General features: G+C 48.8%; 1 protein-coding gene across 3 annotated transcripts in view; it reads right to left on the reverse strand.

Annotated features, from left to right (window-relative positions):
• TRAM2 (translocation associated membrane protein 2) overlaps positions 1–15438 on the reverse strand; it is a 78763-nt gene extending 63325 nt beyond the window's left edge. For 2 of the 3 annotated variants that reach the window (XM_059178247.1, XM_059178248.1), the window contains exon 1: positions 15171–15438. In XM_059178247.1, the coding sequence (XP_059034230.1) occupies positions 15171–15290 (120 nt within the window). In that variant the 5' untranslated portion in view covers positions 15291–15438. The remainder of the gene's footprint in view (positions 1–15170) is intronic. The other variant, XM_059178249.1, reaches the window with a different exon arrangement.
• Positions 15439–27476: the final 12038 nt, after the last annotated feature.

The raw sequence follows: 27476 nt of genomic DNA on the forward strand, positions 1-27476 counted from the left end.
GACACAAGCATCGACATGGGTGAACCCTGACAGCATTATGTGAAGTGAAGGAAGGCTGTCACAAAAAACCACGTGTGATAGGATTCCATTTATGTGATGCATCCAGAAGAGGCGAATCCAAACACAGAAAGCAGATTAGTGGCTGAGGGTAGGGGAGGGACAGGAAGTGACTGCTAACTGATCTCTTTGGGGGATGATGGAAATGTTCTGGAATTAAGTAACAGTGATAGTTGCAAATCATGATGAATATACATGGTGAAAAACAGCTGAACTGCTCACTTTAAAGGGCAAACTTTATGATATATAAATTATACCTCAATTAAATACACAAAGTCCTTTGGAAACTGGTTGTTCGTTGGTAATTCCGCTTCGCCACGTACTTACTGCAAGAATATTATAGGGGAACCACCAGAATGCCAAGTACCATGCTGGGTCCTTACAGACACCACGGCGAGCAAGACTCTCTCCTGCCCTCGCGGGTCGCACAGAGCAACAAGGCCACACACCACAGAGGCAGGGTGATGACAGCCATGACAGGGGAGCCCAGGGAACTGACTGCTGAGGCAGAAGCAAGTACCCCACCAGGGGGGCAAAGGATGGTACTCCGGAAAGGTGGGCTGTGGCCTAAGGAATGAGGAACAGTGGCCAAGGAAAAGCAGGAGAGTGTCCGGAGAGAAATATTTGTATAAAGAGCCAGACAGGGGGTGCCTGGGTGGCTCAGTGTGTTAAAGCCTCTGCCTTCAGCTCAGGTCATGATCTCAGGGTCCTAGGATAGAGCTCTACATCAGGCTCTCCCCTCAGTGAGGAGTCTGCTTCCTCCTCTCTCTCTGCCCATCTCTCTACCTACTTGTGACTTCTGTCAGATAAATAAATAGAATCTTTATAAATAAATAAATAAATAAATAAATAAAGAGCCAGACAGGACAGAAAGATCACAGAAGAGCTGAAAGATAATACGGAAGAGTCCCCCGTTACCTAATGTGCCAAACAATTTAATTTTAGAAATCCAACAAGTATTTGACTCCTGTGATGGGCTGGGCACTACATTAGCTGCTGAGAATATACTGAACGAACTCAGTGCCGACACTGGTATTACATTTTCAGTGATATGTGGTAAACAAGGAATCTGTGGCTGATTCCTTGGTTTCAACATGGTATTTAACAAGAACAAGAGCAATTTGACAATTTCTATCAAAAATGCAAATGCAGGGGCACCTGGGTGGCTCAGTGGTTGAGCATCCGCTTTCGGCTCAGGTCATGATCCCAAGGTCCTGGGATCGAGACCCACATGGGGCTCCCTGCTCAGCAAGAAGTCTGCTTCTCCCTCTCCCACTCCCCTTCTTGTATTGCCTCTCTCGCTCTCTCTCTCTGTGTCAAATAAATAAATAAAATCTTTTAAAAATGTGCAAATGTACTAATGCTTGGATCCAATCATCCTACTTCTGGTAAAAATATTTTATAAGACATATGGCTGTACAGGCATGAAACGACCTAGGTGCCAAGATATTCCCTGCAGCATTGTTTGTAAGAGCAAACGACTGGAAACGACCCAAGTATCCATCAAAGGGGACGGGTGAAATGAGTTACAGTGAACCTGCATGACGCGAGCCTAGGCAACCTTAGACCGCCACGAGGAAATTCTGTGTGCTGACGTGGGAAGAGCTCTAGGATGGTTTGTTAACCAAAGAAGGCAAAGTGCAGAATAGTGTAGACGACATGCTTTGTTCTGAACAAGAAAGGGGACAGGAATACACACACATATGTATATGTAGCACATACACATATGCATATTGTTTATGTCTATAGGTATACTACATATATATGCAAAATCTACCATATAGGTTATAGCTACTTGTATTTGCATTAATAAACCGAAGGATACCTGAAAGTTAATGAAAGCGGTAATGGGGAGAGGGCAGGGGAGGGAAGCTGGGTAAGAAGAGGTCAGGGAGGGACACGTGCAGTATATTCTTTTTCTTATGTTTCTGATTTTTGAACAATGTGACTGTATTGCCAAATATTGCCCATTCAAAAAAAAAAAAAAAAAGTTAAATGGCTCGGATCAGAGGTTCCCCACCTGCGTGCACACGCTCAGGTAGCAGGTACTCCTAATATGTTCACAAACATCTCTTACTGGGCCCCAAGAGCCCTGAAGCAACAGCACAGATAGAAAAGCTGCAAATGACCTCCAGCAGCAGAAAGGCAACTCAAGACACCCACTGTCCCCTGTGTGACCAAACCAGCCTCTATCAGTTCAGCCAACCACACGTGTTAGGCACAGAGGCGCTGGGGATACTGCAAAAGTGCAAAGCAACCCCTTCCTTTCAGGGAGCTGCAAGGAGCCAGCTCTAGCCCTACTGCCTGGGACCCTCCAAGCACAATGTGATGGAGTCATTCCTGGGCTCCGAAAACTTCAATGGCTCCCTATTACCTGAGCTGAGGAGTAAATCCAAATTTTTGAACAAGAGCCACCATAGGCCAAACCTTGCCTGCCAGTCCAGACCCACCTTCCATCACCTCCTTCTGTAACCCCTGCCCCCACCTCACTTTGGTAACACGGAGCCACTTGCCACATCACCCCCCCGCACCTGTCTGTCCTTTACACACATGCACTGTCTGCCTGGCCAGTGTCCTTCGGGCCTCAGGGCCCAGCTCAAACCTCTTCTCCGTTTTCTAAGAGACTGTCCCTAAGCCTCCTCAGAGAACTGCGCTCCCCTCCCAGACTCTCGCAGTGTGCGCCCCACACAAGAGCAGAAGCAACACCCCCACCTCCCTAAGGACTCTCGGCTCCGTGATGGCAGAACCTTCGCCTTCTCGTCTTTTATCCTAGCTCCAAGAACAGGGCTTGGCAGAGAGCAAATGCTCAGTGTGAGTCTGGCAGCATGAATAAACAAGAGAAATACAGAGGCAGGCAGAAAGGAGGAGGGAACGCTGCTGGGGAAGAAGGGCCGGGGACAACATTTGGTGCAGGTGGTGCCCGTGTGACACGGGAGTCAGGCGTTCAAGGAGGAGGACATACAGGACAGAGGGAAAGAGAAGCCCTGGGGGTGGGTGAGAGCATGAACAAATGGAGGCAGGCACAGAGAGGTGATGTTCTGGAACTCAGGTAGGTGGTTTGCCTGGGAAGGGGCGGTGGGGGAGGGGGCAGGGCCTGAGTGAGGAACAGAGGAGGTCCAGGACAAAGGCTGGTCAGACCTCGGGGGAGCCTGGAACGCCATGCTAACCAACTCGGACTTCAGGTGGCACCATGGAAGGATCTAAAGGGAGCCCCTAACTGAGCTCTGTGTCTGACGACCATCACTGGTAGCTGTGTGGAAAGGGATGGGACAGGAGACACGGGCTGAGGTCCAAGCTAGGACCCACGGAACCATTCAGGGCTCAGAGCTAAGGCCCAAGAACTCTGAGAGCGGGGCTTGGGAGCAAATCAGGGGTTAAAACCGCTAGGACTTGGATGCAGGGGACAAGGCAAGGGAGAACCGACCACTGTGGGTTTCTGTCCCAATACAGGCTCTTGTTTTCCCTCTCTCCTCTGAAAACAACATAAACCTTTCATGGGGGTAAGAGGTGTTCAATAAAATTGAGGACAATCACCAACAGGCCTTGGTAAGAAGACACCCAGGGGTTCAAACAAGGTGCTAGAAGTCAGACGAGGGCAAGTCTCATTGCATCTGTTTCTAGGGGTCTGCAAAACTTTAGAGACAGAAGGCACAAGACAGATTGCTTCAAAGAATTCTTCACTGACACCCCTGTCAGGTCCTTGTCAACACAATGTGGTACAGACTCTAGTACCCACTGAGGGTTTGATAATTTGGTGAATGAAATGCTTCATACGGGCCATGCCTACGTTTCTCTGTCCACCAGCGAACGTACCTGTCTGTCCCACCTCACCTACGCCTAGAAAAGCCTCCCCCACCCTTGGCCTCCCCTGAACACTGGAACAGAACCAGCTTCCACAGATAAGGCCACAGTACTCAACTGCAAGCCTCTTTGTGGCCTATTTAGCTAAAAAAATAATAATAAAAGGCAGGAAAAAAAAAGATGTTCCTCTAGCTGAGGCCCTCTCTACTTTTTAAACAAGTAGAAATCCTATTAGAGCAAAAAATGCCTTTTAAATAAGTTCAAAGGACACGTCAGTGAAAATGCCCCGGCAACACACAACAGTAAAACAATAATAGTCATGTTCAAGGGCAACACCACATCAATGCATGCCTCAGGGTTACAGTAAGGTCTAAGGAAAGGCTATTCCTCTCACCCAGCTTTAGCTGTCCTTGCCGGAGCTGCCTGCCTGTGTCACACAGAATGCCTGAGGCAAGAGAACTGGGGGAGAATAGGCCTTGCCCTTCCAACAACCGAGAATTCAGATGTGGGGGTCCTGGTTCTGCCTCCTGGTTGGGGTGGAGGCTGAAATTTTGTGGTCGGGGGCAGTTTCCACAAGGATCAGTGTCACAGCCTCCCAACCAGATCCACTGTTTCCAATCTCACGTAGGGCATCCCATGACACGAGCCCACTGAGGGACGCTAAGGCTTCATGCCAGCCCCAGGTATGAACTCAAACACACATCCTCTTCTCTCCCTGGTCTGGACCAGCATCCACTCACCCCTATCCTGGGCAAGCATCCCCTCCAGCAGACCAGTACTTAGTGAATACCACTGTGGGTTAGACATGGGAAACCAATATGGCAGCTCAACTGGAAAGCTCATCACCAAGAGACTGTAGTTGTTTCCTTTTATCTATCTCCCTTACCACATAGCAAAGTGGTTCCCTGTAACTGGGCAACATGTCCTTCCCCGGTGTTCCTAGCATCCAGAAGGATGCCTCACAAAAAAAGCTCTCTTTAATCAATGTTTGTAGAAAAACAAGGCCAGAAATCAGAATCAGCTCAGTCCAGATTCACATCCATTGAGCCACATGAGCAACGACCCACCTGGTGGGACTGAGAAGCCAGCAACATTGGTCAAGTTATACTTGGCTCCAGCTACAGGCTGAAGGTGTGGGAGGTGGCCTGTGACAACCTGACAAGGCCACAGTTTGTCAGCCCAGAGTGTCTGGACCCATGAAACTCAAGAAACAGTGACCGACAAGCATCTCATTTTCTTTGTTTCAGAGCTCCAAAAATGACCACAGGAGAGCAAAGCATGTCAGCAAGTATGTTAGCTGGCTTCCACTTCAGATTTCAGAATTCTGCACGGAATAGGTGTACTTACTGAATGATTAAAAGAAGAAGAAAATTGACTGGCAGATGGTTGAATAGTGTTGTATGAAGGTATTTCCCAGGCTAGATGAGAAGAATGTCAAAAAAGTTTCTTCCACATTTTGTGGGTAAGAATGTACACTGTACAACACACCAACTTCGCCTTCTATTTCCAGGCTATAAAAAAAAGAAACGTGGCTTGCCAGAAATTTCTGGGGCTGAATGATTCTGGGTATCCAACTTTTCCCTGTTGCTAAAGTTCTAGGTATTGAAAATTTAACATTAATCCTTGTGGATAGTAATGTTCCTAAAAATGTTTGTGAAAGGGGTGCCTGGGTGGCTCAGTCATTAAGCGTCTGCCTTCAGCTCAGGTCATGATCTCAGGGTCCGGGGATCAAGCCCCACATCAGGCTCCTTGCTCTGTTTCTCCCACTCCCTCTACCCCACCTCCCTCCTTGTGTGCCCTCTCCTCTCTCTCTCAAATAAATACACACATAAATCTTTTTTAAAAAATCAGTAAGTGAAAATTAAAAAAAGAAAGGTGTTTGTGAGCTTTTACTTTCTCTGCAGATAATCATTATGATCAAGCCTGCAGTGCGCTTGTCTCTCCTGGTAACCTTGAAACCTACAGACGTTGTTTGTGTATGTACACTACATGATGCCAAATATGCATGACTTTTTCTCTTTTCATTTCTTATGACTCCTAAGTGTTTACTAATGGACAGTCCTCCCAGCTGTCAGCTACCTAAGCCACTTCTCTCATTTTTAACTCATTCTTTCTTCTATAATCTTGGAAACCAGATAACCAAGCTTCATTTAAAAAGTGTGAAAAGTGCAGTGGGCTTTGAGCAGGGGTCAGAGCCCGAGCAACTAGTCCGGGTGTGGGGTGAGGACGTGGGTTTGGGGCCATCCCCGGGCCACTCCAGGACCCCCATCTCCTGCATCACGTCCTTCCCATGCCATCCTACTTCTTAGCTACGCTCCAAACAGAGGAGGCAGCCACAAAGGGGGTTTCTGCAGAGTCAAGGTATCACTCCAAGCCTGTCCGAGCCCAGTAAGAACAACAGGTAGCAGGTACTGAGCACTTAGCCTGTGCCAGGCCTTCTTCCAAGCACTGTATTTATATCAACATTTCTGACATATTTTATATCAACGCTCCTAATCCTCCCAACAACTCTGGGGCATATTTTTACTGACGTATAAACTACAGCAGAGAGATGAAACCGCTTACCAAGAGGACACGGTGAGGACACGAGGACATGACAAACCAGAGCAGATCCAGAGGTAGAACCCTGACCTTAGCCACAGTGATCCGGGGCCTTTAACGGTTCCCCCACAGAACCACACCACAAGATACTGCTTACGACTACAAAAACAAACAGAAACCAGCCCTCAGAAAGCAACCTGTGCCCCGGCACAGTCCAACGAACTCTCTGCGGTGATGGAAATGCTCTATCTGTGTCTGTGCTCCTGAGATGTAAACTGTGGCCCGTGTGACCCAGGAACTGAACTTTCCATTTCGTTTCACGTTGGTGAAGCAGAATGGCCACATGTGGCTGGTGGCCACCTGCCAGATGTGGACCCAGTTCTGATTGGCAACTTAAGTCGTATACACATTCCCCAGCCCTGTTCTGTGTAATCACGTGGAAATGGCATGACTGAGCCACACAAGAGTTGACACCCCAGCAAGCAAATGGGGTCCCAGAGAGCCGAGGGGCTTGCAAGGGCCACGTAGCCATTTAGTGGCAAAGCCCCAACAAGAATCCAGGCCACCAGGTCTTAGTCCCCTGCCCTTGCCCACATGTGCTTCCATGTCCGGGTCAGGACTCAAGCCTCGAGGACTCTGGAGGAGGAGCACATGTTCACACTTTGCACCAAACCAGAGAGCAAACTGCAACTTAAAACAACAACCACAACGAAGAGAAACAGCTATCAATCATTCCTTTCTACCTTCAAGGCAACAGTCACAAAATCCATACAGACAAGTGATTCCTTGCCCAAGAGGCCAAAAGTTGATACAGTGCAAAGTCAGACTACAAAGGACACACGCTCTAAACTCCAGAAGCACTGGGTCTGAAAAGTTCAATTCTGCTCCAAGTTCCAAGGAATTCTCAGCAGGAAACCAGGCATTGTGAAGCAAGCCCAGTGATTTCCTGCAGGACTCCAGGAATTGCTGGAGGGAAGGCCTGCTTGCCCCAGGAGCGCTCCTTCAGGTTAGGAGCCCCCAGACTGCTCTTCACATTCAGGAACGGAGCCGTAATACATCCCTGGCACCCCTAAGCCTTAAGGCAACATTCTCACCAACTTTCAACGCTATCTTTCGCCAGATCCCACACTGTACAGGCGCACAGACCAGACTATAAACACTTGCGGACTAACCAGGATGATCCCGGACATTCTTCAAAGCAAGTGTGGGGGCAGGCGGAGGGAGAGGCAAATCACATTTCTATCTTTTGTCTCAAGGTAGACACAGCCCTCTGCCTCCCCAAAAGTCAATGAAATCTTCCTAATAGTGGTGGGTCACTAAAAAGTCTCTTCTTAAAAATTTCTGTAACCTATACCTTTATAATAAAAAATGAGGGAACAAAGTGATTAATAATACTCTGCCCTGAGGGACTTGGCTGGCTCAGCCAGTAGAGCATGTGACTCTTGACCTCCAAGTCATGAGTTCGAACCCCATGTTGGGCATAGAGCCTACCAAAAAACAAAAAACAAAAAAACCCTGCTTTTGCAAACTTCAGGAGCTTTATTAAGAAATCCTCAACCTACTTCAAAGACAGGGCATCTGAGGTTCTGAGGATGATATCCTTCTTATGCCAGGTATGATCATCACCTCCATTAACCCAAAAGGAACATTTCAGATCATGTTGGAGTTTGATGGCAAAAATCTTAAGAAATCATACAGACGAGTTCTCCTAACCTCAATTAATAAAGACTTCCTGGGGCGTCTGGATGGCTCAGTCGGTTAAGTATCCGACTCCTGATTTGAGGCTCAGGTGGAGACCTCAGACTCCTGGGATCAAGCTCCCCACTTAGCAGATAGGCTGCCAGAGATTCTCCCTCCCCCTCTGCCTCTGCCTCGGCTCGCACTTTGCTCACTCTCTCTCTCAATGAAATAAATAAATCTTAACCCACTGAGCCACCAGGCACCCCGGAAATAAATAAGTCTTTAAAAAAATAAATAAAGACCTCCTAGTACTAGAAATCACATCTGTGCACACATGCAGGGACACACACACACACACACACAGAGCCTTGGTCAGCTCACTTATTCTCAAAGCTATAAAGTACAAGACTACCAGCTGTGCGTCACAGGCTTCTAAATGACCACCCTTCTTGTCCTCTAACAACTGACAACACCACACTCAGGATGTTGGGGCTCAGTAAACCACTCCCTTCCATCAACAGCAGTGGTTTGAGGTTGAGGCCCGACAGTCTGTCTGTAAGCTGCACCTGCCACTTATATCAAGTTCAAGGCCTGATGCCCCTCCACAAAGAGTTTACCAGGTTCAAGCTACCACGCGGTGACCTCTCTGAGGACAAGGACCCCACCTTCTTCATCTGCATTCCCAGAGCTCAATGCAGGCACACGGCCGGAATTCAATACACAGCTGCCAAATTAACCAACGTGGCACACTTAACAAAGATGTATCAATTTCAAGCTTCCTCGTGTACCCTTGCATTCAAAGGCAGCATTGAGAATTCCAGGGGGCAAATGTGTAGAAAATTCCCTACACTTGAGTCAGAAGATGTAGGTTCAAGCCCCACATCTGCCAGAAATTCCCTCTACTGTCCTGGGCAACTGTCCCAACCTCTGAGAGTCTTATTTTCCTTTTCTATAAACAGTAGATGACTTCTAGGTTTCCCTCTAGCCCTTCAACTCATGACATGTGGAAGAAAGATATGCCCTTGGGCTATGGCCACAATATTAACTTGAGGATAAGGGCAATGAAAATAGAACAGCTGGAGGCAGCTCCGCTTACCCAGATGTGGGCTAACGACAGGCAGTAACTTTCACGGCAGGTAAAGCCCCCGCCCATTCGCCTATATTCACGTGGGATACAGGAGTTTGGGTCCCTCTCGGTAGTCTCTTGCTCAGGGAGATGCACATTTCAGTGACTGTTCCAGGCAGAAAAACCTCCGAGTGGAACAACGACTTGCAGACATTACTTCCAGGTAATAAACAGATTCCGCTCAGACAAAGAAAAATAAAGCTGCCTGTGGCTACATTCCACAGACTCCCCGTTCATGGAAGCATTAGGGCTGAGCTCTAAATGTGAGCCAGACGTTGCTGAATTCTTATTTTGGCTCCAGCTCTAACTCGGAGGGAATGGTCCTTGGCCAAGTCTCTCCTCTGGAAGCCAGGCTCTGGATGGGTATGACAACCCCCATAAACCATCCAGATTACAGGGTGAGGCTAGTAAAGCATTTCACAGAGGGAAAGGGCTGCCAACCCCTCAAGACACATGAGGGAAGCCGTCAAGAGGCAACGTGGCTCGGGCGGAGAGCCACGGAGCAGAGCCTCACCTAACCCTGGGCTCCCGCAAACTCACCAGAGGGCTTCGGGGGCCCTCAGATCCGCCCCCCCACTCACAGTCTGGCTCCACTTCCTCTGCTGAAAAGCAAGGAACACTGTGTGAACCCACACGGGCCAGAAGAGCTGCCTGCAAAGCTCTTCAAACCACGCCGTAAACTCGAAACGCCAACCAGCTGTGACGAGGTTGGGTTGGGCTCTCCTCCACTGTGGGGCACTTGAGACAGCAGAGGGAAATCAAGGCAGAGCAAGGGGCTGTGTAAAAGATAAAGGTCGGCCCGTGAAATAAGAAGGGCTATGTCAGGAGCCATGTTAGTAGTTTTACTGTTTTCTTTTCCTCCTTTCCCCAACCCCTCCTTCCTTTAACCATTAGGTACCAGTGGATACCAGATACAGGGCGCTGGATGAAAAGGTGAAGAGATAGCATCAGGCAGTTTCCCACTGAAGCCTGCTAAGAGCGCTCTCGCTGATTAGAAAGCACTTCTGTCGTTTGGGAACTCTAATCCGGTCTTATCAACCCTCTGGCTTCATCATTTACCAGGGTGGGAACAGGAGGCACATCAGCTCTGCGACGGAGTGATTTCTGGGGCCCCTGCCCACGATGAAGCAGATCAAAAGGGAGCTCATGCCTGCCAGAGTGAAGTTTTCACCATAGCAACACATGTACTCTACAAACAGTCAGGACTGAGGAGCTCTGTTGTGACTGGTCCGGACAGTGCCCCCGAGAAAGCAGCAAGGGAGGGCTCACAAAACAGAGCAAGCAAGAGAAAAGTGGCACCCACTTAGCGTGCAGCGCGCTCCCCTCACGGTTCTGACTCCTGCGCACGGCTGACAGAGGCTGCCCAGGGACCCACAGCCTTTGTTCTAATGCACTGGATGTCACAGAGAAAACAGATGTTCTCCCAAGAGTGGCCATCCCCCAGGTGACCTGGGGAAAAGAGGGACCCAGGGTAGAGCAGAAATCCCCTTTGGTGAGCAAATGGCCAGCACTGGAAATCACGAGGGCAAGGTCTCACGGCAACACATGTCACTCCTAAAATGAAACGTGGCCCCAGTGGGCCACAAGTCAGTATGACGGTGGAAGGTGTGCTGGTAAGACCAGCGATGAAGCCAAGGAGGGCAGCAATCAGCATGGTCGTTGTCACTGAGGCCATCGATCAAGAGCTCGTGGGCCGGGCACAGTGCCAGGCCTTTTTACAGGTCTCAGTCTTCATCCTGAAATAGGGTCTAAAACTCACAAAATGATCAACGCCACCTTTCTGGATATCACATTTTGGCCAAGGGAAGACACAGGGATGGCTGCTGGGCCATTAGGTCCCATAGGCGAAGCCTAAATGTGAGGCTTGACCAGTAGAAGAACTAGCTCCCAAATTCTGTTCTGTTGCTCAGATCAATGAGTGAAATCCAACCACAGAACAAGGGCACCCAAGAGAGTGAGTAACCCTTCTCGGTTTCCCTGGACTCATTTCTCTAGACCACCACTGAAGGTCGTCGACGTCAGAGCCTAGACAGTATAGTGCATAAAGTCAAAAGCTATAAAAACTGGTGGAGAAACGTCTTCAAAAGTGCACTGGAAGGCACAGTCAAAGAAATAACCAATGTTCGCAGACACAGGCCGGTGCCATTTACCTGCGTCTCCTTCACAGAAGCACAACAGAAGCAGAACTGTTTCCTGAGGCTAGCAGACGGGATAGGCACCTGACTTCGGTTACAACGCCGATCCGTATGTCTGGGAGGATGTGAACCCGTGCCACGGAGCCCATGCACTAACAGGACTCCCATTGTATACGCAGCTCACGTGTCATCCTGACAAGTCAATCACGGTGTCAGAAGAGGGAAGAAGGCAGCCCTATCGCAGCTACCCCTGAAAGCAGCAAAACCAGCCACCACTGGAAAAGAGCTCTGGGGTCTGAACCCTTAAGTCATGGCAGACCAAACTGGGAACCGCATCTACAAATGACTGTAGAAATATTTCCTTGTCACAGAGCCGGCAGAGCCTGCAAACGGGCTTTAAAACTAACAAAAAAGTTTCTGTTTCAAAATGACATTTTAGAGGTAATGTATAACTGCTTCCTCTCTGTTCGATGCATGCCCCCCACCCCCACCCACCCGCCCCCCGCCAGCCTTCTTCTCATTCTCCATTCACTAATGAGAAAGTCTTCCTCTTCCCCTGCCTGTTTCAGTTTGAAACGTGGCACGGAACAGGCCACGGGAAAGCAAAGGGAAAGGGGAGGGGAAGGCTGCTCCGATCTGACTCGGCTGCTCCGATCTGACTCACGCACACACCCCCCGGGCGGGCCGCCCACACCCTGAAGGCCTGACTCCACCGCCACCAGGACCAAAGAACCAAACCACTGGGTAGAAAACTCCCATTTGCACCAACTCCCCCGAAAGCAGAGTTAAGAAAGAGAAAGCTGGAAGGGAAGGAGGGGGAAAATAAAGCTCCACATTCCTGACATTTTTTAGCCAAGTGCTGTGACTGCACAGAACAGCTCTATTCCAAACAGCTTTGCGGAATGGAAAGAAAATCTGGGTGCAGGGGGAAGAACCTGCCCCCCCCAACCCGGGAAATCAGAGAAGGAATTTTAGGACAGCCCAAAACTAAACCAGAAGGAGGAGGGAGGGGCACTTTCATGTGTGTTCCCCAAAGGAAGTGATCCCCAAGGAAGCGATCCCTAAGGAGGAAATCTGGAGTCATCATCTTCTAGGGTCCTAGGGCGTGGGGAATGAAAGCCTCCCCTAAATGCTGGCAAGCTGAGGGTGAGTTGGGGAGGATCCACCAGCCAGGATGCCAGGGGCTGTGGCTGCCCGGGGTGGAGGCAGAGGGGTCCAACTCATTGGCAGAGGCTGGGCAGAGGATCCCAGAGGAAGGAACGGCCAGGAGAGTCACTCCTTGTGGGAAGAATCATAACTGTGTTTTCCTGATTCAGCTCCTGAATGAAGGAACTCTAGCTCTGCCCAAATTAGAAACCCAGAGCCTAACATCCTCTCTCCCTATCTCCCCTTCCCTTTCCACCCCCTTCCGTTCTCACTTCTAGGAAAAAGGTGGTTAAGTGCTGGACTGCCCCTCCCCCACCATACGCATCCCTACATATACCACACCTCCAGGGGAGAACCCAGAAGACCCTAAGTGAGATCTACTAAGTCCTGCGCTGTCCTCACATACGAGCATACATGGACAATTCCACAACAGACCTCAGACGCACCTTCTAGAAAGGGTGCCCAGCGCTGTAAAGCCAACGGCTGCTGGTCTAAGATTTGGCAGACAGAGGGTGGTGGGAAGAGGGAGTTAGTCGGCAGTGCATCTCTGCCAGGGCCCTTTCCATACTCTCCAGGCCAATCCCAAGACGGGGGTTGGGGGGGGGGGGGCTTTTCTGTTACGTCCTCCATCCTGGACCTTTCTCTTCTGGCAGGTAGGTAGGGCTCCTAGCACTTTTCAACTGCCACAAAGTTCCAGGTTTCATGCATTGGACTTTCCACAAGATTGAAGGCAGGACAGGGAAGGAGGTACCGACCTCAAACCCTACGCAGCTCTTTTAAGCAAAGATAAAACCCACAGAGCTACGAACCTTAGCAATTACCTGCAATGCAGCAGAGGCGCAAGTATGCAAGAGACCCCCCCGCTGGCCAAAGGGCCGTGGCTCTGAGGGCTACAGCTGTCACGTGCGTCTTTCCAACCACACCCTCCAAGACTGGTGACACGGCGCTGGGAGGCCTCTTAAGAACAGAGGACAGCAAACAGATACTGAGGGTATGGGCTGCCACCAAACAAAATTCTTATTTCATTAAGCTAGTACTATGATCAACAGTACAGGGTCTCAGCAGCAAGCGACATGTTTTCACATCTGTAGCTTCTGTTTGGGCTCTTATTTTATTGCTTACATGATCTCAGTTAAACTTTTCAATAACCTTGTGAGGAAGACAGGTTTTACTAACCTCTTTAGCCAAGGGGAAACTGAGGCTGCGGGTCAGCTCTGCAGTCTGACTAGTGACAGAGCAGAGGGGACCCGGGGACGACCCCGGCTTGACAGAGTCAGGGTGAATATACCATGAAAGCTGTGGGGTGGGGGAAGGAAGGACGGAGGGACAGAAGTGGAGGAGCGCTAGCAAAATCTGGACAGCAGACCCCAATCCTGGTCCCAGGTTTGTTTCCTACAGACTCGGAAGCCCAGCCAAGGGTGCATTCACACATCCAACCCTGACTAGCCACCATGAAAGTGTCCCCAGCCTGAGCACAGCTTCAGGGCTAAGTAGAACCCCTGTCCTCTTTAGAGGGGAGACAGGGAACTGAGAGAGAGAGGGCTCCAGAAGGAGAAATTAGCCACACTGGGAAGCCTCCAATTCCAAGGCTGTTTATAAATGGTTACAGCTTCCTAACCCATGCCCAAGAACACAGATAAGCAACACAAGCCAGCAGGGAGGACCAGGCACGCCTCAGAGGGGACATCATCCGTGAGAGTGAGGGGAGTGTCACTCACATAATCTCACTCTTGAGACAAGATATACCAGAGCAAGCCCAATACTCACTTTCCTCCAGTTCTTTCCACTTTGGATATCACATTTTTCTCCCTCTCCGGAGCAGAGAATCATTCCCTTGGATTCTGACCCCTAGGGGCCTTATTAAAACTCTGCTTGGTGAGGCCCACACCAGGGCACTGCTGTCCTGGTGAGGACCCATCCTCTCTAGCCCCTGTCCCCCCATAGCCCTGAGAGAATCACCTTTCCCCTAAAAACAGAGACTATCCCTGTCCCTCTCCTTGCTCCTGTAACAGGGGAGAAGTTCTGGGTCCACTATAGATGGATCTAAATGAACAGTCCACAGAGTAATAAAGGGTATATGAAACCTGGCCTCTTAGGCAAGGGCGAAATAGGGGAGGAGGGGCAGGAGGATGGCAGAAGGGCACTGCTGGGATGGGGCCAGGACCACACGTGAACACCCTGAGCATATCCCAGACGTGAGGATACATTAGAGCTGGAAAACCAGGTGAGACGTGGAAAAGAGTCAAGGTCCCTCCCACTGGCAAAGCCAGAGGGAGCTAGCTGGCGGCCACCGCCTGAGAGGGGGAATTGTGCAATGACCGCGGGTCTGGGAGTCTCCGGGCTTGACTCCAGGACACCAGAAAGGAAACCCCACTCGTCAGGCCAGGGTGGCAGCGCTGCGGTTGATTCAAGGCCAGGCTTAGGATCCAGGGCTGCAGAGAGCGCTGCAGGATAGGGTGGGTGCTCAAGGGGGCTGCAGAGCAGGGCAAGGCTGGCAGGGCGCAGAGCTGAGGGGTGGCGTCCGGGCTGACCAGGAGGCCAAGGGGGCGCAGAGTGCACAAAGCCGGGGTGCGGAGAGCGTACATGGCAGCCAGGCGCCCCGGCTCTGACGAGGACCCGCGGGACCTGCAGGGCTACGCCGGGCGACGCACAAGAGGGGGCACCCCCTCCCCAGTTTCGCTCACCTCGAACATAAGCCCGATGAGGACGCAGAGCACCAAGCAGAAGCCGATGTCCGCATGGTTGTGGATGACGAACTCCTGGCTGAAGAGCGGGTAACTTTTCGTCCTCCTGCGGAAAGCCATGGCAGCGGGCGCGCAGCGGCCGGCGGGGCCCGCACCCTGCGCTCTCGAGCCGCCGCGCAAACTTCTCCAGCCCCGGCCCGGTCCGCCCGCCGGCCCGCTGCCCCGCTCGCCCTCCCGCCCGCCGGCCTAGCGCCCAACAACTTCTGGGGCCCGCCCCCTTCCTCCGCCCGCCCCCGCCCCCGCCGCCCGGAACCGCCCCCGGCCGCAGCCCCCTCCCCACCCGCGGCCCGCACTCCGCGCGCCGGCCTCGCTGCGGCCCCGCCCCCCGCGCGCTTAACCCTCTGGCCGCCGGGACGCGCAGGGGGCGGGGCCGGCGCGCGGGGCGGCGAGCGCGGCCCGGGTCCCCTAACCCGGGTCCCCTGGCCCGGCGACTGCCTCCTGGCCCGCCGCCGCAGCCGCCGCCGAGTCCCGCAGCCGCCGCGCCCCGCCGCATTCTCGCTGCTGTGGCCCGGCCGCCTGCCGCGCCCAGGGAGCAGGCCGCGGGGGGCGCTGACGCCCGGCCTTGCCGGGACAGGAAGTGGGCCTGGGTTTCCCACTTCTCGGCGCTCGCTTCTTCCTCCGCGGGAAGGCAAGGGCCGGGGAGGCCGCGGCCGGGCCGAGCGGGGTGGGCCGGGTAGCCATATGCTCCTTGCGGGGCCGAGAGCCGCGCAGGTTCGATGGAGGGAGGAGGGCTGCCGGCGGGCCTTCCCGCTGGCCGCAGCGCCAGGCACGGATGATCAATGAATCAAGTCAACCAAGTGTTTATTGAGAGCTGGCAGTGACCTAGACACGGTTCGGATTGCTGGGAATAATGCAACAAACAAACAAAAAAAAACCTGCCCCGGGGTGGCCTGTTTTCCAATGAGGGGAGTGGATGAATGGGTGCAGTTCTGCTAACTTCTGAGACACTTGTGCTGCTATAAATTAGTTCCACACGTCTTACCCAAAGTTTGCCTCAAATATTAATTGCTCTGAAGAATAAACACGAAAGAAGAAAAAAGAAGGCACTGTCTCATGTAAAGTTTCTATTTAATATTAAGTTTTAAAAGTACTCCTGGAAAGGACAAAATGTATTTTTAATAAATTAATTTATATAGGCAAATATTGGATTAATTCTACCAGTAATGAAGGAGCCAACTAATCACTTTCTAGATGTGCAAAAATACAAAATGAACAAAGAACTTTTTAATTCCTATTCTCTTTTTCATTAGGTCCACAGTTATTTCACTTCTAAGTAAATACGATTTCTTAAACATGGCACGTGTACAAAATGTGCTTGAGACAGGCCTTGACTTCCTAGATAAATTTGACATCTGAAGTTTCTTCACTTGTCAGTACTTAGCATACAACCTTTGGTCTTTAATTTGTATGACTTCAGGAAATGAAAAAGTAATGCCTATGTTCAACTAAACATTTAACTTCAAGGCTGACCTTTCTTCAGCTGAACCCGAGTCTCATGAGGAATAGAAAGATCAAGAACTGTAGAGCATCTTAATTTTTCATCTATGAAAAGGTGTTCTTATTTTCAAACTGCAGCCACATCTATTAGGTTGAACCCTATGCAATCAGTTTCTCCATAGGTCAAAACTAGAATACCAGCATTTCAGATGGTTCAACCTAATACTTTGCTCATGTTTCCCCATGATCATTTGTAGAGGATATTGTGGTGGGAATTTCTTATAAAAAGTGGAATACTGTCAACTTCTTTATATTGTGTTCCGGCTGAAAGTCCCAGGAGATAGTTAGTAATTATAACCTCCAGGTTTATAAATGAGAAATGTAAAGTAGATAGCTTAGACATTGCTCATACTGATGACTGCCAGCCCCGAATCCTTTCAAATGCAATTGAACAACTAGACAAAGGGTTCTTAGATGCATGGATTGGTATTCACTATCTCACAACCCCAGGGAGGAAGCACTAGGTGCCTACTTCAGCCATCCCAGCCATCTCTAAGTTTTGTTTTTTGGTTTTTGTTTTTAAGATTTTATTTACTTATTTGACACACACACACAGAGAGATCACAAGTAGGCAGAGCAGCAGGCAAAGAGAGAGAGGGAAGCAGGCTCTCCGCTGCAGGGCTTGATCCAGGACCCTGGGATCATGACCAGAGCCACAGGCAGAGGCTTAACCCACTGAACCACCCAGGCACCCCTCTAAGTCCTAGTTTCAAAACCATCTTCAACCCCAGACAGACCTCTTCCCAGCACCTCATCCAATTGGTCATGGAGCCTATGAATCTCAGCACCTCAGAACAACCTCCCAACAATCCCCCCACCCAACATTCTTCACCTGGCCCACACTAATTACCCACAGATACCCTGCCTCCAGTATCCCCCCCTTTAATACACCATTCCATCAGAAACATCTGTTGAGCACCTACTAAGTGCCAAATGCTGCTCTAGTTACCAGGGATGAAACATAAGACAATCCATGTGTGGTGGTTTTAAAATATGTCCTCAGATTCTTTGAAACTCCCTTCAAGCAGTGGCAATTGATCCCTCCTCTCGAATGTGGGCTGGACTTGGCAGATCACTTCTAACAAATAGAATATGGCACAAGTGATGGTATATGACTCCCAAGACTAGGTCGTGAAAGATATTTTTGTTTCCCCCTTTCTGTCTTAGATCACTTGTTCCAGGGGAAGCCGACTTCCCCATTGTGAAGATACTCAAGCAGCTTTATGGAGAGGTCCATGTGGCCAAGAACCAAAGCCTCCTGCCAACAGCCAGTACTAATTTGCCAGGCTTGCCACCTTGGAAAGATCTCGTAGCCCTCGTCAAGTCTTTACGACCGCAGTCCAGCCGACTGCCGTCCCATCTGAACTTTTGACCGGATTTGGGACTGCTTTAATATAAGATCTACAAAAGTGAAAGGAATCAAAACTTAAAGCTGGGATGACATAAATGATGGTGGCGTCATTAAAAAAAACTATGTGGCGGTGCCTGGGTGCCGCCGTCGGTTAAGCGCTGCCTTCCGCTCAGGTCATGATCCCATGGTCCTGGGATTGAGTCCCACATCGGGCTCCCTGCTTGCTTCTCCCTCTTCCTCTTCCTCTCCCCGCTGCTTGTGAGCTCTCTCTCTCTCTCTCTTTGTCAAATAAATAAATATAATATTTTTTAAAATAAAAAATAATTTAAAATTTTTGTGGAACAGCAGAGAAAGAGCAGGCATAAGAGGAGAAGGTGGCCTCACCTTTGAATAAGCTGGGCTTGAGGAGTCACAGGACATGCAAATCGCCACTTTGACAGCTCAGGTAAAAATGGCTGTTGGACTGGAGTTAGGGAGGGAAACCCAGAATTAAAGGTGTTTGTGGTTCATCTGCAATGGGACTGTTGAAGCCGAGACGTTGGAAGTAAGCGATCCCTGGAGAGTGTGCTGAGTGAGAAAAAGCCTAAGGGCAGCAGCATCCAAAAGGGAGGAGAAGAAAAGGGAAAGTGTGGGGTGCCAGAAGCCAGGACACAGGCATTTCACAAGGCTAGGGTAAATCGGGCAGGATACAAATAAAATGAAGCCCCTCGATGCAGTCATTACAGAATTTGAGAGCATCTTTTTTTTTTTTTTTTTTTTTTTTTTTTTTTAGAGCTGTTTTTAAATGGACATTGGAGTGGGCTTCACCGTGGGCAGAAGGTGAGAAAAGGAGGTGAGAGAGTAGTCTATTCTTTTGAGAAGTTTGGTGAGGAAAAGGGAAATTGATAGTGTCTTGGGGGATAGACAGGATATAAGGCAGGATCTTTAAATTACATATTTTTTTGAGATTGGAGCGTGTTTGGAGAGGAAACAAGAGAGAAAAGGCAGAACTGAAAATACTCGAAATAATACTAGAGATCATTGAAAAAATCAAGGAGAACAGCTCCAACCATAAGCGGAAGAAGGAAAACTCCTCAGGCTGGGGCAAGGACCTAAGAATGGGTGAATATATAGTTACATCTGGAGGTGGAGGAAATAATGATCTGTCATGTTTCTATTGCACTTTACAGTAGCCCTGTGAGGAAGGCAAGACGGTTATTACCAACCCCTGTTGTCGCTCTTCTGAGACACATGAATGACCAAGGGCCACATAATTAGTGGGTAGCTGAACCAGGACTTAGACCAGCAGGTCAGCACAGAGTTCCCTTTGCTAGACCACCCCGCAGCATTTCGGGCTTCCTAAAGCATGGCACTGATCAGGGCCATATGGTCTGTCTCTCCACCTGACCCCTCACGGCTGCTGCTAATTCTGCCACACCAACTCTTAACTAAATTGGAGTAGCCCCTCTCTCCAGAACAGATCATGTAGCTTCCAATCTTCATGTCTTTGTTCCCCTCACAAGGCCTTTGTTCCATGTCCCTTTGCCAAAATGGTAACCAGCCCTCAAGATAAAGACAGTGCTGGGGCGCCTGGGTGGCTCAGTGCGTTAAGCCTCTGCCTTCGGCTCAGGTCATGATCTCAGGACCCTGGGATCTAGCCCCCCATCCGGCTATCTGCTCGGCGGGGAGCCTGCTTCCCCCTCTCTCTCTGCCTGCCTCTCTGCCTACTTGTGATCTCTCTTTCTGTCAAATAAATAAAATAAAATCTTAAAAAAAAAAAAAAGATAAAGACCGTGCTTTCCTCTTGAAGCTATCTTCAGGGCATGGGGCTGGAAGCATGGGCACCATACTGTGTACATAGCTCTCAGGTAGCAGCACGTTCTCCTATAGTGTATTTGTCTATGAGTTTTATCACTCCCCACCCTGCCTTTGAATAGTGTCACCCTTCAGGGGCAGGAATCTAGCCGTTTGCTCTCTTTTCTAATAGCACCAAGCACAAGAATCCCATATGGCATACTCTCATCAAGTGTTGGTTGAATGAATGATTGAATAAGAGGTGCTGTTGCCTAGGCTGGTATAAAGGTAACCATCATCCCCAACAAATGGAAAATGTATTTTCTCACATAAGAAGAAGTCCTGAGTTAGTTCATTCCCAGAAGTAAATGATTCATCGAAAACTAGGATCTCACTATCTTCCCACTTTGCCACTCTGTGTTTGCTTTTGTCTCAAACTTGTCCCTCATGGTTACAAAGTGGCTGCAACAGCTCTAGGTATTCTGTCTGCATTCCTTCATACAACAAGACCCAAAATTCTGGGCGCCTGGGTGGCTCAGTGGGTTAAAGCCTCTGCCTTCAGCTCAGGTCATGATCTCAGGGTCCTGGGATCGAGTCCCGCATCGGGCTCTCTGCTCAGCAGGGAGCCTGCTTCCTCCTCTCTCTCTCTGCCTGCATCTCTGCCTACTGCGATCTCTGTCTGTCAAATAAATAAATAAAATCTTTAAAAAAAAAAAAAAAGACCCAAAATTCAGACAAGGGGGAGAAGGGCCTTTTGAAGAGTGAAGAAAACTTTCCCAGAAACCTCAGATTTCTCCTAATGCTTCACTGGCCAGTAATGCACCCGTGCCCATTCCTAAACCAGCCATTGGCAAGGTCAATGGAATTGACATGATTGGATTAACCTCACCAGGGAGACATCCTCAGAGAGCTTGCGGAGATTTCACACCTCCTTTGAAGATCCTGGCTACCCCTTACTTGAATAAAATAAAAATTCTGATTGCCAGAGAAAAGGGGAGAATGGGTGTGGAACAGGCATCGAGGAGGATCTGCACAGTGATTTTTTTCAGGGTTTCTTATTCTATATATTTTCACATCTTTGCCTCACATCTTTGACACACTGCATTCTTGCCCCCAAACCGTCCTTGCTTTCTGATTTCTTACGGAAGGAACATGAACCTTGCCAATGTCCTACCCCTAACAGTTACTGTTGGAGGGTCTGGCTGAAGGATCTCCAACATGACACAGTGGGTGGTTTGTGCTCTGGTAGCCCAGCATATGATAGCAGACTCCATACCACCTTTTCGCCAAAGAATGAGGCTTCACGGCCGCAAGATCGTCTTGCCCCCAGTATCACAGCAGTTTAATGGAATCCATGGTATTCGAAGGGCAGAGCTGTAGAAGCAGTCATCCCCGGCAGCAAGCGCTAAGGAGTTGCTTTATAAAGAATTTTAAAACAGGGGCCCCTGGGTGGCTCAGTTGTTAAGCATCTGCCTTCAGCTCAGGTTATGATTCCAGTGTCCTGGGATTGAGCCCCGCATCAGGCCCTCTGCTCAGCAGGAATCCTGCTTCTCCCTCTCCCGCGCTCCCCCTGCTTGTGTTCCCTCTCTCAATGGGCCCCTCTCTGTCAAATAAATAAATAAAATCTTTTTTTAAAAAAAAAAGAATTTTAAAACAATGATAAACCTCTAAATGCAATGTGGTATCCTGGATTAAAAACCCTGAAACAGAAAAAGGACATTAGTGAAAACTGCTAAAATCCAGATAGCATGTAGATTGGTTTTTTTTTTTTAAGATTTTATTTATTTATTTGACAGAGAAAGATCACAAGTGAGCAGAGAGGCAGGAAGAGAGAAGGGGGGAAGCAATGTCCCTGCTGAGCAGACAGCCCTATGCAGGGCTTGATCCCAGGACCCTGAGATCATGACCTAAGCAGAAGGCAGAGGCTTAACCCGCTGGCTCACCATGTAGATTGGTTAATAGTATTGTACAAGTTTTAATTTCCATATTTCAATAACTGTATCACTCTTCTATAAGCTAGGTAAAAGATTTATGAATTCTATCTCATTTTTTGCGATTCTCTTTTAAATCTAAAATTATTTCAAAAGTTTAAAAAATTTATAAATGACAAAAGTGCCTAAAAATTGGGTAGGCTTTTTTGTATTATCTCTATAACAATTCTAAACAATGTTATCCGTAAAAACATGGGACCTCACCCAAGTCTTTCAGTTCTAGGTTCTAAGCAATTGTTGTAGCTGTTGTTGAGTCTTAATAATAAAACTGTAAGTTCCAACTTAGCACGTTTTTATTATTTATCTTTTAATAAACATTGCTTTCCACATGCGGGTTAATCCTAGTAACTCTCATATATACAATCCTAGTAACTCTCACATATACAGTTGAGCCCTAATATACGGGGTCTCAGATGTATGCGCTTGTTTTGAGTAAGTTCATATCCAGCTGGAATCATTTGAGCTTGTTTCCAGCCCAGTCATGTCCCCAGCCCAAGGGTACTTCGGAAGCTTGCATTTGAACCACAAATTGGAAACAATTCTAGTGGGACGCCTGGGTTGCTCAGGGGGTTGGGCCGCTGCCTTCAGCTCAGGTCGTGATCTCAGGGTCCTGGGATCAAGCCCCACGTCCATCTCTCTGCTCAGCGGGGAGCCTGCTTCCTCCTCTCTCTCTGCCTGCTTGTGATCTCTCTCTGTCGGATAAATAAATAAAATCTTTAAAAAAAAAAAAAGGAAACAATTCTAGCACAGTGATTTTAGAGTTGAAGAAAGAGTATGTGTGGCTTCAATTCTGTCATTCTGTGTGACCATGTGCAGCTTTTATATGTGCTTAAAATTTGAAACAGTGAAACAATGCAACCTGCCATTATTATTATTTGTTGCATGTCACGGGTCATGATTATTTGTGAATTTTGTATTCATGTTGAGGAGCAGAGAGTTAAAAATGATCAGCTCCAGGCATTCAATATGCTAAATATAAGAGTGAGTGGAATTAAGATCCAGGTACTAGAAACTACTGTAAAAATTATATTTCCACTCCCTTCCTTTTAGAGACCAAGGAAGTTCGAAGGCCCCAAAACTTGCCAAGGTTAATAAGGATTTGGTGAGTTGGGGCAAAGACAAGAGCCTCTCCCCTCCTAGCCCAGTGCCCCCAGCACTGTCTCTGCAGGCCTTGCCTGCCCTTCTTTAGCAGACAGGCAATAACTTACAAAAACCTAGTCACTTATCCAGTGTCAGCTAGTGACTCAGTGGCAGAGCAAGTCGTGGGAACCAGGCCTCCTGACCGTGCAGGGCTCTAACCACTGCCCCCTATTTCCTCTTTCCAGCTCTCATTCAGCTAGAGACAGATTAATTCCAGACGACTAAAGAATGTGCCACCTGACATATGGGAAGAAGGGAGCATTTTTTCAAAAGAGTCACAACTCAAGTTGACATTAGAAAAGTGTAAATTTCGGTCAAAATTCCCACAGCAGAAAAAAAAAAAAACACTGGAATACAACATTTGGGAAACATGAGAATAATTTCAGACCTTGATTTGCACTGACTTCTCCAACTTAGGGGGCTATGGTTCAATTGAAACTATATTGGGAACTTAAGCTGCCCACAAAAATCCTCATCCTTAGTGTTTTCATGTTTAGGGAGAAAGCAGTAATTGTTAGAGTGACCTTTGTGATGCATAGAGCCATCACACTGAAGACGAGCTCAATAGCAAGAATTGCCTGGAAAGATGGGCATGAACCACTGCCTTCCCTGAACCTCTCTCTCCTACACTTTCCTAGACTAGACTTTCTAGACTTTTTAGACTAGATTAGACTCTCCAGATTCCTAGAAATATAGACACTATCTTGATTAAATCTAGCCAATTCCCAATAAACCTTCACGAGCAACCCTTGAAATTCACCCCATCTCTTTTTCAGATCGCAGCGCAGGGTTCAGAAACCATTCACTTGTGAATTGTTAAGCATGGACACTACACACAACTATTGGGGTCTTTCATTGCATAGCTCCTTACCCCAATAATTGTTTAGGTGATCCTTGATTCCCACTGAGCTAATAATTGACCTCCTGCATGCTTGAAAGGATGATGGTTGGGTGGATGGATGGATGGATGGATGGAAGGATGGATTGACGGGTGGACAGATGGATGAATGGAAAGGTGGATGGGTGGATAGTTAGATGTATGTAGCATTTTGTTCCCTACATGAGTGGATGGATAGATAGATTTATAGGAAGGTAGGTAGGTAGATAGATGGGCAAATAGAATGGAGGAGTGGATGAGTGCATGGAATGGAAGAATGGATGGGTGGGTGGATCTATATACAGGAATCCATACCATTCCATTTTTACAGTGGTGCCCAAGTTAATACCATAGTAAAGGGGTCCCAAAGGGATTCTACTTCTACATAGGAGATATGTTCAAGACCAAAGCTATATTTAGATTGGGTAGAACTTAGGCTTGGGGTAGACTTTAAGGACCTAAGAGGCAAGAATTATAGCTTTCCATCTATGTGCCTTAAGAACCAGCTCATTCCCGGCTACATAGTCGGCCCTACGTGAATATTTGTTGCCAAGAATAAATGAATGAACGAGTTGAAAAACAGTAATCAAGGAAGACTTCCTCCACCCTGAAATTCACGCCCACATTCTGATTCTTTGTGCTTATATTCCAACATTAAAATTTCATTCCTTTGTAAATCAGTTATGTATCCGGAAAGTATCCAATTACAATGTGGAATACTCCTAGATATTAAATACATTCAGCTCTTTCCATTTGTTGTCTACTTGGCAGGAAATAGCTAGTCACACTGCTATCTCTCCTGATTCCACGCTGATGAGGGTAGGCACAGGGCAGGTCCAGAGGTTTCTCTGACTAGGCTCAAGGATTCTTGCTGACTGGTAGGAATGGGCCCTTTATGGTAGGATCTGCCCGCGCTGTGACAAGCAACACAAAGGCTCTCCTCTCTCAACTGACCCCTAGCAGCGAGCCCCTTGGCCTTCTCAGCACCCCACCTCTTGGTAGGATGGGAATTCCTTACTTTGTCCCCTGGGTTTCTTCAAGGTGGGCAGGGCATGCCGAGCAAGGAAAGAAATGAGAGACCAGGAAAAGGGAAAGCAAGAGAGGAAACCTGAGAGGAAAGGAGAAGCAGGATGGTAAAGAGAGGAGAGGGGAGAAGCACCCAGTGAGGCTGGTGATGGGCAGGGGCAGGAGAGAGAGGAATGATCTTTGCAGCACAATGGCTCCTGTAATAACATCATCATTGTCTTGCCGGAACAGGTGCGCAAGGACTCCATATCCTCATTATACAACACGAAAATGGAACACGTTTGTTTCTATCAGCCTCTTCGGAAATCTTGGCAGATGCTGTCAGAACGTGTGCACTGCTTCTGAGACGTGATTTTTCAATAGCACATACTGTACTTTTTTGATTGGGGTTGGAAAAGACTGAAAAAGGGAGTTGATTGTGCTTTTTTTTTTCTTTTTTGATTTTGAAATTACTCTCTCCAAGGAGGCTTTTCCTTAGACCACACAGAGCTGCTCTACCTAGCCAGGACAGCATGACCAGGGGCCTGGGGCTGGCCAGCAGGCTTAGGGCCATCCCAAAGCTGTGGCAAGGGCCTATTCCTTTGAAATAGCCCCCTCTGTACAAGGTTCGGGGCTCCCCCTTCATGGCTCTCACCTCCCCTTAGTCCAGCATTATTCATAGCTTCCACTCTTCTCCACTGCACTTCTGCCTCGACCTCCATGTCCCTGTCTTGCATGAAGACAGCTCAAGTGGGTGGTTCAAGCAAAGAGCATTTTGTTCGCAGCTGAACGAGGCTCAGGGAGACCGGCAGTGCCAGAGACAAGAGTGGGCCCCATTCGTCCCTGAACTAAAGACTTGCAGTGTGCAAGTTCCCCACGACAAACACCACCTTTCCCTGGGAAGGCGGCCAAGGCCTGGAGCCCTGTGTAGGAAATCCCCAGTGAGAGGCCCTTCCTGAGCGCCACAGAAAATGGTTCTTTTCATAGACTGAGTCCCCTTCCTTTCTAGTGTACAGGCCCACACCACATCCCCCCTCCTGGCCTTCTCCACTCCATTCACATGCCAAGTGCCCCCGCCCTCGCGCCTCAAGGCTCCTGTGCCCCTTCCCTTTCCCCTCCACACTCAATGGGCTTCCCCAGCCCTTAAAAGACCTCCTCCTTCCCCCAGTCTGGCTGCTGACTCTCCCTCCATCCAGCAAGCACTCGTGCCCCCATGTGAAACTGATGTAGGCCATGTCCTCACCTCTCCAGCGGCTCCTCTGGGTTGAACAGAAATGATTTGTTGACTTGACCAGATTAGCAAGAGGAGCAAATTCCACAGATGCCTCTGTCCCTAAGTCTCAAAGTTCAGACCTCCAGCTTGATAGCAGGAGGGAGGTGTTGCGGGCAGCAGGAGAGTGCAGGAAAGAATGACACTTAACAGTCCCTCTTGGGGAGGCAATTGTTAGCAGGCAGGCAATGGTCTCTCACTGTTTCTTAATGCAGTCTTCTAGACAATCCTCTCTTGTAGGCAGGTACTATTCCTAGCCCTGCTTTATAGAGGAGGAACAAGATGGGATGTGAGGCTAGAGAGAGGCAGACCCTGATGTGCCTGGGGGTTGACCACTCCCACATCCCTCGGGTTACCTCTCCCTGGCATGCACTGGGGGTAGAAGGGGATTTGGATTCCAGCCTCCTCCGGCCACTACTTAGTGGGGTCACTTCGGGCCAGCCATGTTTGTTCTCCAGATGTCCTTCTCCTGATGGGAAAAATAATGGAAAGGAGATGATTTCCTGGGGCACTTCTGTACAGTGACACTAATTATTTTCCTCATTATAAAGGCACTCAGAGAGATCCCAAATTTCTTGGACTCAAGGCCAGCCCCAGGGAAAAGGATGAAGAACCTGTTCTTTGAGTGTATCCCCATCTGGAAGAGGGCAGACATACTGTCCAGTGCTAGGCCGCCGTTCCAGTCCTCCTCTCGGGTAAGAGGTTGTGAGCCCTCATGCTTTGATAGAAGATGGAGTCATAAATCTGTTGCAGATACCAGAGGCCATATGACCCTGGAGTCCAGCGGGGTCATAAATACTGTTGCAGATACCAGGGGCCATATGACCCCCATGTCCCCTCAGCACTGCCCTTTGCCTGCGGGAGGAAGCCGGCACTCTAGCTTGGCTTCAAGGAGCTGCACGAGCACACACTCACCTTCCCACCTTGACCTCTAGTCTTCCCCTGGAGACTCAGGCGGACCTCCCCTGCCAGTTTTGACTGAGCAGACAGCGTGTCCTGAGCTCATCTCTACGACTGGTAGAAGATTTGCAGCACCCTATTCGGTCAGTTGGAAGATGAACCTTTTTATCTCATTTTAACATCTTATTCACTTAACATGGATTCTAAAACCTATTCACTTAACATGGATTCTAAAACCAACGGCACAGCATTATTCGGCAGTACTTTTTCTCTCACAGTGGTTCACAAAATCATGGTGTATCTTACAACTGAAGGCCTCTTAAATGTGATGAAGAAGTAAGTAGCATTTTCCAGATCAGAGCTCTAGAAGCCCAGCCAGGGGGTGGTGACCTAAATGCCAGTTCTCTGAGGCTTTTCCCTCTCAATCGGGATGGGGTCCAGT

The sequence above is a fragment of the Mustela lutreola genome, chromosome 6 (assembly GCF_030435805.1).
Source record: "Mustela lutreola isolate mMusLut2 chromosome 6, mMusLut2.pri, whole genome shotgun sequence".
NCBI classification, from domain to species: Eukaryota; Metazoa; Chordata; class Mammalia; order Carnivora; family Mustelidae; genus Mustela; species Mustela lutreola.